This window comes from Dipodomys ordii, unplaced genomic scaffold (genome assembly GCF_000151885.1).
Source record: "Dipodomys ordii isolate 6190 unplaced genomic scaffold, Dord_2.0 Scaffold44, whole genome shotgun sequence".
NCBI lineage: Eukaryota > Metazoa > Chordata > Mammalia > Rodentia > Heteromyidae > Dipodomys > Dipodomys ordii.
Window position 1 is genome coordinate 106,495 of NW_012267260.1, and position 13,976 is coordinate 120,470.

At 42.0% G+C, this 13,976-nt stretch overlaps 1 protein-coding gene across 1 annotated transcript in view; it reads right to left on the reverse strand.

Moving 5' to 3' along the window:
- Positions 1 to 2,872: 2,872 nt before the first annotated feature.
- Ptp4a1 (protein tyrosine phosphatase type IVA, member 1) overlaps positions 2,873 to 13,976 on the reverse strand; it is a 12,878-nt gene continuing 1,774 nt past the window's right edge. Inside the window, exons 2-6 of the mRNA XM_013019186.1 lie at positions 11,075 to 11,616; positions 9,840 to 9,932; positions 7,076 to 7,206; positions 6,264 to 6,338; positions 2,873 to 5,742 (exon numbers count right to left, since the gene is read on the reverse strand). Coding sequence (XP_012874640.1) covers positions 5,625 to 5,742; positions 6,264 to 6,338; positions 7,076 to 7,206; positions 9,840 to 9,932; positions 11,075 to 11,179 — 522 coding nt within the window. The 5' untranslated portion in view covers positions 11,180 to 11,616 and the 3' untranslated portion in view covers positions 2,873 to 5,624. The remainder of the gene's footprint in view (positions 5,743 to 6,263; positions 6,339 to 7,075; positions 7,207 to 9,839; positions 9,933 to 11,074; positions 11,617 to 13,976) is intronic.

Here is a 13,976-nt window from a genome sequence, read left to right on the forward strand (position 1 = left end):
TGCGGCCCTGGCCCAGGCTGCCCCGCACAGCCCGGCCGGTGGCCCGAGGCCCGTGGCTTGCTAGCTGTGAGTCCACGCTGGACACGCCCGCCGCGGGGTTAGTCGCGTGCAGGCCCGCGCCCGGTCCTGGCGTGAGCCCGCTGAAGCTCCGCGCCCTTGGTTGTCACACTGGCCCCCTCCTCCTCAGCTTCACCCGAACCCCCGCTTTGACGGTCTGGGACGGTGGGGAGGCACTGGCAGGCGCTCCTGCCCGGGAGGTAGGACACAGCCCAGGCCGGCGTGTGGCCAGGACTCGGATCGCAGCCTGCGCCCAGCCGCACACACAATGCGGTCTGACCTGGCTGGACTTGGAATTCACCACGGCCGCCGCATTAACCCGAACTGCTTTCTGGCCGGAAGACATGGTCTCCCGCGCGCCTGCCCTGCAGGTCTCGGGCCGTTTCTGGGGTCTCCCCTCGTCTCTGGAGGGCGACTGCCCAGCCGTCCCTCCGCCTCCCCGCGAATCCCTTCTCTGTGACAGGAACTCTGCGCCCTCCTCGCTGGTTCTTTTTAGGATGTTTCAGCCCCTCTTTGTTTCCTTCTGGGACGCTGACTACCCGGCAGTGAAAAACTGTTCTTGGAAAGGTTCAGAATTCTTGGCACGCTTAGCGCCAAGCTTATTCATGTCACCATTGTTCCTAAAACGACATTTGGTTATAAACTTTTCCATAAAATGTTCGAAACCCCAGCTTAATGACCGTGGTGACTTTTTTTGGTGCTGGTCCTGGGGCTTGAATTAGGGTCTGGTGTGGTGCCCCTGAGCTGCTTTTGCTCAGTCAGTGCTTGTGTGAGTCACAGCTCGACCCCAGGCTTTGTGGTCGTTAGTTGATCATGAGTCACAAGGACTTTGCAGCCCAGGCTAGCTTTGAACTGCAGCCCTCAGATCTCAGCCTCTTGAGTCACCAGACTACAGGCATGAGCCACCAGCACCTGGCCACACACTGTAGTGGGGTTTTCGTTTTTCAAAGAGCTTGTTATGTCCATGTCCTTACTGAGGTATACATAAGCCTAAAACTGCTTTGTCAGCACTATTTCCAATTGGCTGGGTTTTTTTTTTCCTTTTTGCTAGCCCTCTACCACTTGAGCCACAGCGTGACTTCCAGCTTTATCTGCTTATGTGGTGCTGAGGAATCGAACCCAGGGCCTCACGCATGCGAGGCACCACTGAGCCACATTCCCAGCCGTTTCTTTTTAAAATGTAGTTGAGTGGCCTCAACTTTTACTGATACCCAGATACTTATCTCCCCTCTTGTGCATCTTTTTACCATCTCTAGTCTTGACAGGAAACCACAACAGCACAGATAGCTAAAATTAATACTTAAGATTAAAAGGAGTCAGGGGCCAGTGGCTCAGGCCTGTAATTCTAGCTACTCAGGAGGCTGAGATTTGAGGACTGTAGTTCAAAGCCAGCCCAGGCAGTAGTCTGCGAGATTCTTCTCTATTAACCACCAGAAAACCAGAAGTGGTGCTGTGGCTTAAGTGGTAGAGCACTCACCTTGAATTGACAGCACCCAGGCTGAGTTCAAGCCCCATGATTATCTAAGCACAAGCTTTGGTGCCTGAACTTCAGAATCAATTCCCTGGCAATCTGCATGTGTATTGCTGCAGATGCACTTAATAAATCTTGGCGCAGAAGTATGTAATTCAGGCTTTTCAGTGTTGGTTATATTTCCTTTGCTGGGTGGCTACTTGACCAGTCTGGGGTCCACAGGGTGTGTGATAGCTTAGTAAAACCACCTGAGACTCATCAAAGCCATTTATCTTCAGTTGTAACCAGACTACGCGTGGTGGCACAAGCCTGTAAATCACAGCCACTGAGAAGGGAGATAGTATCATTATTGGAACACAGCCAGGACAAAATGTTGAGACTCCATTTCAACAAGTGTCCCCAGCTACATGGGAATTATCTGCCAAGATACAACTGTGGAACTGTATCAGAAATAAAAGGACTAGAGATGTGCCTGCTTAGCAAGCACAATGCCTTGGCTAACCCCCAGGCTCGCCAAAATCCCAAATTAGGACAAAGGCTGCAGCTCAGATGTAGAATGCTTGTCTAACATGCACGAAGCCTTGGGTCCCATCCCCAGTGTGCCACCATGCCACCCCAAAAATCAAAACCTCAAGTTCCTATTTCAGGGTTAATTACCACAATATTAATCTATTCTGACTTGACTTTCACAAAAAAGGTTTTGCTTCCAAAAATGAAATTTAAAAATGAATCTATAAAGTCTTCAGCATGAACATTATGTTCTTAAATGAAAATTATTTTACTAGGCAGGTAGTCTAGAACTCATAAGAACAATTGGTTTAAACCAGATCCAAGTGACTCATGACTGTAATCCCAGATACTGGGGAAGTTGAGATCTGAGGATCATGGTTCAAAGTCCACCCAAGAAGGAAACTCCGAGAGACTCCTAATTGCCAAAAAGCTGGAAGTGGAGCTACTATGGCTAGTGGTATAGTGCCAGTCTTGAATGAAAAAACAAAGGGACAGTGCCTAGGCAGAGTTCAAGATCCAATACTGGCACACACTCAAATGGTTACATGAAATTAGGCAGTGACATAAACTGTAGCTTAGTAGACTCAAATCCTCTTCAACTATAAAGCTGAGACAACACAAAATTAAAGGAAATCAAATCACAAAATTACTCAGCAATACGATTCACAATAAATGGTAGCTATCATAAAAGCAGTACTAGCTCGCTAGTTTGACATGTCCAGTTAACATTTATTGTCAATTCATCTCAATGTACACAACTGGCTTAAATGAACTAACCACAATATGTGGTTTAGAATGGTTACCCCAAAGGTAATGCAGAAACACTAAGTGTCAGACACTTTTAAACCAGTCTTTAATTTTTGATTAGTTGAAGGAGGCACATAGACACTCACAAACAGTAATTCAGAGTCAAGAATTTGGAGTATAAACATGTATACACTACTTTATGTATTTTTTAGAACTTAAAGGATGTTTAGTTTACATGTAAAAGGAAAAAAATTAGTATCACATTTCCACTTCCACTTGAAGTATTCTTACCAAATTACATTTCCTCAAACTCCAGGAGAACGCACTCTCACTTATGACAGGGGGCAGGGGACTTATTGAATAGAACTTGCTACACAAACTTTAATGTTCTCTGCACTATCTTTAAAATGCCTGGCATACAGTAGCTGAGTCAGATAGATATAATGACAACTAAGCTACATCCCTAGAGACTGAGATTCCAGCCAACCTGAGTTTTGGTTGGACTGCTTCGTGGTGTGGAGCTGTTAAGGTGGGAACAGAACACTGCTCCAAGATAAACGAGTGCTGACAAGTCAAAGTATGCAATGTACTGAAAAAAATTACATAGGTGCCATATTGCCCTCCACTCAAAGATCACATCCCCCCCCATTTTTGTCACATTACTTATGTCAGCTACATTATGATTTCTACAGAAAACCCTAGGCAACTAGTCACTATTTACATCAGGCCACTAAAGGTATCCAAACCAAAGCTTAGAACATCATCTGGGAACTTCTAATACATTCTCTCTAAACATAAAGGATGTTTTGGGATGTATCACAGGTGTCCCTATAATTAGCCATATTTACAAGATACAAAATATTTGGATAAAAAGCAAGTCTTATGTTTGTATACTGTACAGATTGTTTATAAAGTGATTTTTAGCACCATATTTACAATCATCACAGAAACTCAACTATCTCTTTCAATAAGCACAATGCTATTTATGGGCTGTGTAGTAAATAGTGTAACATTTAGTGTCAATCACACAAAATTATCTTCAAGAATTTAAGAAAAAATAAATTTAAAGAACCAAGGGCCAATAGATCTATTCTCTTTTGCTCTGGCTAAATTTTAAGGATGGAATACATTGTTATACTGGCAAGAGATGGAAGTACATTATGTAAAAGGGGGAATATCACTTTTAACTATAATTTTTTGAGTTCATGTTTATAATTGCTGTTCAAAAGTAGCCAAGCTTCTTTTACACTAGCATAAATACAAAGTATTTCAGATTTAAAGAAGCTTAACAATTAAGTGTGTCAAATAATCGTTAAAATTATAAAGGCACTGCAATATCATCAAGTTGCAAATGAGAAAACTGAATCTTCAAAGTTTAGGTTGCAGCAAATCACTAATAATTGAACCGAGTCTTAAAAACCAAGGCCTTTTTGAACTGTAAGGTTTTTCTATTCAGTATACAATGAATTGGTTCAAAATTTCATCTAGACCTTTTAAATAAGAGCAGGTTGTAATGAGAAGAGCTATTAAAAATTGTCAGGATGCAACAAACTATAAGCTTACTAAACAATCCTGATTTCACTTCATTCTTCAATTACAAGTTAACTAAGCAAAAACAATCTCAGTGATGATAAATGCATTTAATTATTTATTTAGGTGTTTAAGTCTTGCACTAAGTTTTTACAAGCTGGTGAGCACTGACAAATTGTTTCTCCCACAGAACTATAACCACACACTCCCAGACAGTATAAATATATGGTTGAACTAACATTAATACACATCACCATTATATCAATTACATAATAGGACAAATTATCAAGTATCCAAATATTAAGTTACACAGCTCAAAAGGCTTATAAAATATTAGATATCTGCTCAATTTCATTAGCAGAAACCCCTTTTTTTTTGCAAGAGAGGCTGGGAAGAGAAAAGGGGAAAAAATCACAATTCAAACAAAAATAAGGTGGTAAACAACTAAGTATGGAAAAAATACAATATCAGAAATTTTATGATTAAGAATTTTTGCTAAAACAAAGCATCTATACTTTAAAAATATTTACTAAAGAGCATACTCTGCACAAGACAAAGGCAACATTTTACTAAAGATATTCAAGAGCTCCCTCCCATTCTTTCAGGCCCTCCCTGTGAAGCTGCACCTCAGAGTGCCAACATTAAATTAACTGTAAGGCTTTTCTGTCTGGAGACATTATTAAAGACATGTGCTTCTGTAACAATGAAGACTTTCAAAATGGAGGTTTCCCATAACAGCATAAAGACATATAGAAAGACATTAAATAATCACCTTAAGACTTGGTACAAAAAAATATCAATGGTTACACAAACCTGATGTATGAATGGGAGATGTAAACATAAAATGAACAGGCAAATAGCCAGAGGCCCTACAGTGTTTGAAATGACTGAAGGAAGAAACCATACAGGTCTAGAGTTTCTGGAATTTCGGTTCTGAATGGTATTAAAAATATACAAGTATTGTGCTGGATATTTTGGCACCTAATCTTTCTAAATTTCTTATATATTGATAAAGATTCTGGCATGGGAATATATTTTAAAAATGTAACTCAATGATTTTAGGAAAGGTCAATTAATATGTGATAAGCACATTTTAAATGCTGAACAACAAGAATTTTGTGTTGTTTTTTTTCTTTTTTGCTAAGTGTCCAAATAGGTCAATCAAAACCCAAATAAAAGTTGTGGTCAAGCTCGCAGCCTGAGGAACTGCTTTTCAATATTCCTATGGATGCTTCACTAGACTCATTCACCAAACCAATATTGTTATGACAAATTAGGTTCCACCTCAAATTCCACTTCTGAGGCAGTTTTATTGAATGCAACAGTTGTTTCTGTGACCGTTGGCGTCTTTAAAGCGTAGCCGCATTTTAGGTCGGTACTTTTCCAAATACAGAAGCTGCTTGCTGTTAAAAGCTCCACGCCGCTTTCTGGAAGGAAAACACAAAAACTAATTCATGAAGACAGAAGTCTTATGAAGCCAGGCACTGATGGTTCATACCTGTAATCCTAGCTACTCAGGAGGCTGAGATCAAAGGATCACCGTTCAAAACCAGCCCAGGCAGAGAAGTCCCCATGAGAGTCTTATCTTCAATTAACCGCTCAAAAACTAGAAGTGGCACTATGCCTCAAATAGTAGAGCCCTAGCCTTATAAGGCACAAAGAGGCTCAGGGACAGAGCCCACACCCTAAGTTCAAGCCCCACAACTGACAAAAAAAAAATTTATTACACATACCTCAACAAATACAAATTAACAAATTACATATTAAACCAATAATTTAAAGCAAAACAAGTATCAATTCAAATTCTTTTAGATTACAACCCTAGTTACTTTTAAGCATGCAGAGAAGGTGAGTGTTTATTTCCTGGCTGGCTTTAATTCTAAAAATAGTAACAGATGTACAAAATTTAATGACATATAACAAAGACAGAAGAAGACCCATTACTTACTGTCTTATGAACTGTACTGCATCTTCATATTTCATTCCACCTTCAATTAGTGCCAGGGCAACAAGCACTGGAGCTCTGGTGAGATATAGTTAATAGTCATTGAAAAAAAACCTGGAAAACTGTTTAGTATAAACATTCCCAAATCCAAAAGTATATTTACTAGTTATCATCATATGTAAGTACTACCTATCATTTAACACCAACCTGTATAATACTAAGAAATTTGTAAAATTAGTTTTTGAAAAGCTGGGTGCTAATCATTCACACCTGTAATCCTACTCAGGAGGCTGAGATCTGAGCATCACGGTTTTAAGCCAGCCCAAGCAAGAAAAGTCCTTCAGACTGTATCTCCAACTAACCACAACAAAAGCCTGAGTGGAGCTGTAGCTCAAGTGGTAAAGCGTTAGCTTTGAGCAGAACAACTCAGGCCCAGGCAGAAAAGTCCCCATGAGACTCTTATCTTCAATTAACCACTCAAAAACTGGAAGTGACACTATGGCTCAAGTGGTAGAGCCCTAAGCCTTGAAACAAAAAAGTTTATTTCATGTCAACTAGGATATTTCTCTAAAACCAAAGAAACTTACAGTCAGGAGCCAGTGGCTAAATCCTGTAATCCTACCTACTCAGGAGGCTGAGGTCTGAGGACTGCTCAAAAACCCTGCTTATTTCCAATTAACCATCAAGAAGAAAAAAAAAAGCTAGAAGTAGAGCTATCAACTGGAAAAGCTCTAGTCGAGAGCTAAAAGTTCAGGGATAGCGCCTAGTACTGAATTCAAACCCCAGGACCTACAAAACAAGGAAACCTTTCTTACCTCCCAAGGCCTGCAACACAATGCACAGCAATACAGCAACCAGGTTCTTCACGAAACTTTATTTTTACAAGACTTAACCAGTCATCAACAATCTGGTTAGAGGGTGGTGCACCATCATCAAAAGGCCAATCCTAAGTAAAGATTTAAATTACCTTTATTTTTACACATTTCATCAAACCCCACTGTCTATGAAACATGATTAGTCAAACTTTCTGAATGTTTTCCATTGATACATTTGACTTAGTTTATCTAATCTTTATTTTGAAATTGGAAATTTTGGTCACAGCTTAAAGTTTCTTGAGCTCTACAATTCATTTGAATAAACTTTTAAAAGACTCCCATTCTCCAATGCAAAAAGGAGCGAACCTGTAACCCAAGCCATACAACCAACTGAATGATAATTATTTGTAGAAAATGTCCCTTGAGGTCTCACCTGCTGCATGAGTACTGGAGTTTTCATGACTATGATTATATTAGAAATGTGACATCTTTCCAGAAGAAAGACTAAAGTTACAATTGCCCAGTGAATCACGCCCTTCTCCTTCAGACAGATCACCCATTGGATGGAGGGTACCCCAACGGACAATCAATACTCTTTAGGAGTATGTCAGCAGTCAGGGCCCACCTCCCGCGGGGGTGGCCATGTGACAGGTGACTTCTTTCCAAGAGCCTCCACCCGAACCTGGCCTCCTCCCCCTTCAGCACACCGTACAACGCAGCCATCAACAGCCCCAGCATGCTGTACCATGCCAAGCTGCCCCTACCAGCCAGGTAAGGCCTGGGGCCCCCACAGGGCCTGGCCTTCAGGTCAAGCACCAGGTCAGACATGGAATCCATTGTGTTGTTGACACCTGTGCCTAGCTTGCACTGAAGTCTCCTATGGGTGCCTGCATCGGGGAACCTTCCAGAAAATAGGATACTGGCTCTGTTTAGCTCTGTGCTGGAAATGACAGCTGGATCTACAGACTGTTGAGCCCAGGCCTGGGGTCCTCATTATTTATGCTCTCCTTGACTGTTTGACGTGGTTATAAAAAGCACACAATGCATCTCAAGTATGTTTGAGCTTGATGCTGCGATGGGTGGGAACAAGTATAGAAGGCACTGGAAGCTTCAAATCCATAAGTAAAGCACCCCACTGGGAAAGCTGGGACTGTATGCTGAGTATGGGTGAGAGGGGGAGTAGAGAATGACAGGTCTCCAGCATATACCACAACCACTGGGAAAGTGTCTCATTTCTATAATCCTATTTTACTTGGGAGGCTGAGATTGTAGGGATCACTGGTCAAAACCAGCTCAGGACAAAAAAAAAAAAAAAAGTTTGCTAAATACCTTTGCAGTCAATAAGCTGGTGGTAGTCCAGACCTGTTATCTGAGTTTTGTTCCACATGCAGATAAAGGGGATTCTGACTCTAAACCAGCCTGAGGCAAAAGGGCAAGATCTCATCTGGGCTTGCCTTAGGCTTCTCATTTATAGCTGGGATGACAGGTAGACAGACCTGGCTTACCCTGTTGAGTGGTAATCTTGTAGACTTTTCTACCAGGGTTGGTCTAGAACTGTGTTCCTCCCAATCTCAGCCTCTCACACAGCTGAGATAAGCACACTCATGCCCAAGTACTGGCTGGGAAGGGCTGTCTCTGCTCTCCCTGAACCCCCCCAAGTCGTCATCCCCCAGCTTTGGTGGACCCTCTCTGGGACATCTGAGGACGGTGGAATCTCATGGGCCACTCCTGGGCAATCAGGCCTCACCCACCTCGCCCACACCCCGAGTGGCCTTCAGTTTTGTGGACAGGGTTCTCCCCTTCCTGCTTCCCCTTACCCTCTCTGTCCCAGTTGGAAGCCTGGAGAGCCAGGGAGGGGAGAGGGGCCTGAAGGAGCATGCAGAATTGCATCATTGCATGATGGGAAGGAAGAAGCCCTTGTCCACATGACAGACACCTAGGTGAGGCCCCCAGAAGCCTGGATTTGTAGGAACCAGCAGTAAAGGAGAGGCTCATAAGCTGCCCAGAGCCTATGATCCACCTGATTTGCCAAGAAAAGCCTGCTGGACTGGAGCCAGATGGCCTTGGGGTTGAGTAGGGGCAAAAGGAAATTTAGCAAGGTGTGGGCCTTGGGTTAGAGACTCTGATAAGCAGCTCATCTCCCCCCCCCCCAACAAATCAATCAAACTCTGATGACAGGGCCCAAAACTCCAAGGTTTTGCAGCCCACAGATGAATGAGCCAGGACTTTCCCATTCTTAACAAGGACCCAGCTCTCTCCGCTGTTGATCACAGGTCAAAGCCAAGCCTAGGCAGGAAAGTCTGTGAGCTGTCTTAATTTCCAGTTAAGCTACTCCAGAAGTAGAGCTGTGACTCAAATGGTAGAGCACCAGCCTTGAGTGAAAAAGCTAAAATGAATGAACCCCCAGTATCAGCATGTCCATGTGTGTGCACACACACACCTAAGGATATAAAGTATCAATTGTCAGCTGGGCACTGGTGGCTCTCACCTCTAATCCTAGCTATCTAATCCTAGCTAATCAGGAGGCTGAGATCTGAGGATCACAATGCATAAGGCAGGGAAATCTATGAGTCTCTTATCTCCAATTAACCACCAGAAAACCAGAAGTGAGTCTTGAATAAACTTTTGTAGCATATACCGTGATAAACACATACTAAGTTAAATATGCATGTATGGGCATATCAAAATAAAACTGCTTTGTATAACTAAAACCACTTTGTGTAACAAGTACACTAATAAAAATGAGGAGCTGTTAAGTACATACGAGAACGTGAATGCCTTCCTTCTCCACCAGAGTAGTGTCGTAAGTTGCTTCGCATACTCTTACGATTGTGGTAACTCCATACTTCTTAAGTTCCTGTTAAAAAATTATACATCCAAAAAAAAATTTTTAAACCATATCACCATTGTCCAACATTATTTTGATCTTTTCACATCAGCAGCTATGCTGGTTAACAGAAAAGTAGGCAAAGAATGTTAGACTATGTATATCTACATATAACAATATAAATGAAAAAGGAAGTTAAACACAATTTTTTTGTTGTTGTTGTTTAATTGTGGGGCTGGAACTCAGGGTCTAAGTGCTGTCCCTGAGCTTTCTTGCTCAAGGCTAGTGCTCAACCACATTGAACCACAATTCTACTTCTAGTTTTCTGCAAGTTAATTGGAGCTAAGAGTCTCACAGACTTTCCTTCCCAGGTTAAGTCTGAACCATGATCCTTAGATCTCAGCTTCCTGAGTGGCTAGGATTACTGGCGTGAGCTACCAGAACCTGGTCACATAATTAAGTCTAAATATATGCATGGTTTGATTGGGTTGCAACCTAGCACAAGGGCAAAATTAACAATTAGAAGGTAACCAAGAAATCCTAACTAGTTAGGTAAGTGACTTTACTCAATTATACTACCTCCTCTTACTCTTACTCATTTGATAATTTTCTTCCAAGCCTTAGATGTATATTGAAAGACTTTAAAATGCAAGACTTAAAACACACACACACACACAAACACACGTGATTACAGGCTTCTTTTAAATGATTGCATTATTATCAATTATAACTTTCCTAATTTGCACACACGTACACAAAAATAAAAATAAAAGTAAAAAGCCTATTTGCTATTTCTGAACACCTACAACTACTTGAGAAATATAAACTGCACATTACATTCCTTCTAACTCCTACTAAAAAGAGGTCAGCAAGCAGTGAGACAGCATTTGCTACAAGGTTAGGAAAAGGAAGCAGCAAACACAGTAACTGAAAACTGGATTTTAAGACATAGGCTTTTGTTTCTAATACTAGTAAACAGTGGTATTTAAGCTGGGTGTTGGTAGCTTACAACTATAATCCTACCCACTCAGGAGGCTGAGATTTGAGGATAATGCTTCAAAGCCAGCCCTGGCAGGAAAGCCCGGACCCTCATCTCCAATTAACCACCAGAAAACTGGATTACAGAAAAGTGGATTACTTACTGTAAGACATTAAAAAAAATTAAAACGTACCTCAATAAACTTGTTTAAGGTTGCATTGGTTGGATTGTGGGTAATAAGGAATCTCATGTTCTTGTAGGTGACTTCCACAGGAGCAGGACGGTTCATTCGAGCCATGGTAACTTACTCAAAACACTCAATAGGGTTATGAAAGAATTTAAAAATCGAATACAGGAATGATGCAAAGAAACTGAAGTCTACTTCAATATACTCCACTTAAAATTCTCAGTGCTTTATGAAACTGGGAGTAATGATAAATGAAATGAACCTCCTAATGGGAAGTAGCAACTCTTCAATCCAGTAATACTGAGGCAATAGAAAGCAAGTGCACTGAGGTTTACCCCATCCAGGTCAGAACTCTTGGAAAATGCTCTGCAGATTGCAATTCAACACTTCTGTGTCCAGGTTAACCACTCTTACGGGGGCTTCTTGGTGGAGTAGTAATGGATTTCTACAGTTCACTTGTCTGCATAGAGGTCGTGCTGTGCCTGGCAGTAATCTCCACTGCCCTTCAGAAACTCCATAAATGTGTGACCAAGAACACCACAGAACTGCTGTTTATAAGAAAAAGAAAGAGAAAAGTTATTTTCAAATTCAAAAGCAACATGTTATGTTTTATAGTATATAAGTGCATAACTTATCTTTTCAAATTAGGACACAGCTACCTTTTCACAAATGGACCACAAAATACAAGTAGGTGACTACAGATTAAATTAACAAAACAAGCAGTCAAAAATCCATTTGAGGGGCTGGGAAGGTAGCTCCGTGGTAGAGCGCTTGCCTTGCATGCATGAGGCCCTGGGTTCGATTCCTCAGTACCACATAAGCAAAAATGAAAAAAGCCAGAAGTGGCGCTGTGGCTCAAGTGGTAGAGCGCTAGCCTTGAGCTAAAGAGCTGAGGGACAACGCCCAGGCCCAGAGAGTTCAGGCCCCTCGACCGGACCCCCCACCCAAAATAAAATCCATTTGAGTAGCTGGGAGGGTGGGCTCAGTAGTAGAGTGCTTGCCTTGCATGCATGAGAGCCTGGGTTCAATTCCTCAGCACCACTTAAGCAGAAAAAGCCGGAAGTGGCCCTGTGGCTCAAGTGGTAGAGCGCTAGCCTTGAGCTGAAGGACAGCGCCCAGGCCCAGAGTTCAGGCCCCACGACCAGACCCCCCCCCCAAAAAAAAAAACAAGCTGTATGTTCCTTCCCAGTTTTATGCTTACAGTTATTGACAGTAGTGAGAGGAGCTGTCAGTTAAGGCCATTTTACAGGTAACATTTCTTTTTTCTTTTCTTTCTTTTTATTTTTGGTGGTTGTGGGGCTTGAGCACTACCTGAGCTTTTGTGCCCAAGGCTAGCACTTTACCACTTGAAGCCACAGCTCCATTTCTGGTTTTCTGGTGACTCATTGGAGATAAGTCTCAGACTTTCCTGCCCAGGCTGGCTTCAAACTGTGATCCTTAGATCTCAGTCTCCTGAGTAGCTAGAATTACAGGTGTGAGCCACCACTAGCAGTTGGCTGTAATATTTCTTTATGTAGTTATTGCTCTGTAACTGCCCTTTCGATTTTAGTTTTTGAAAGGTTATCTTTAGCAAATATATCTTATAAACAGACTGGGTTTCAAACTTTCACATATGCCTCATTTATCCTCTATGAATCATTTAATTCCCTTTAATTCATTTGAAACAAACCTGTTAAAGTCTAAGGATACTCACTTGTGAACTTAAAAGGAAGTATTCTTATAATCATAAAAGATTTGTGTGTGCATGTGTGCTAGTACTGGGACTTGAACTCATGGGTCTCACTCTCAGTTGGTCTTTTATGCTCAAAGCCAGCATGCTACCATTCCAGCCACACTTCTACTTCCAGCTTTTGAGTGACTAACAGAAGATATCTTTCTGCTTAACTCCTTTGATCCTCAAGTCTCAGCCTTCCAAGGAGCTAGGATTACAAGCAGAACCTGCAGAAACCATCAGTGCTAAGCAAAAATATTCAGGGTCTTGGGGGCTTTTCTTCCTGGCTTTTATCTGCAATCCTCAGATCTGTCTCCTAAGTAGCTAGGTTCACAGGTGTAAGCCACTGGTGCCTGGCAATGACCAATTTTTATAAAGTATTTCACTTATCAGGCTTAAAACAAATCTAATTCAGACAAGGAAAAAGGTTAACAGTGGTTGGTGATAGGAATTTCGACAATTGTTCCATAGATCTCAAAATTATGATTAATTCTGATACCAATAAACACGAATATATTTTTCCATAGTTTTTAAAGAATTAAAACGTATTTATGTTAATACCAGTAACTAAATATCCACAAGATATTCTCAGCATATATAAGGCATTTACGTTAATTTCCACCTAAAACCAGTTTTGGATACTTGAGAGGCAATGAAGGAAGAAATAATTTTAGGGGCTGGGAATGTGGCTTGGTACAGTGGCTCGCCTCGCATGCATGAAGTCCTGGGTTCAATTCCTCAGTACCACATACACACACACACAAAAAGCCAAAAGTGACGCTGTGGCTCAAGTGGTAGAGTGCTAGCTTTGAGCAAAGGAAGCGCAGGGACAGGGCGTAGACCCTGGGTTCAAGGACTGGCAAAAAAAAAAAAAAAAAGTTTAAGGAACACTAACTGAAAGCCAGTCTTGTGAACAAATTATTTAGGCTGGGAATTCAATGATTCCACTACCATCCTCATTCTCTTTTTCACGTTTAAATACAGAACTCAACACTCGTTTCTACAAGCGTGTTCAATTCCAAACACTCGTCTGGATATTCCCCGAATCACAAAACAAAGACCAAGGTCAGAAACGGCCTCTCTTCTGGCAACACGGCGCCGTTGGTGCCCGCACCGAGCTGTACTCGGGTCTCCAGACCGGCTGGGCCCCAGAGCCCCGGCCGGCCGCCGGCCTTCGCGGGGAGCGGCGGGCCCGCG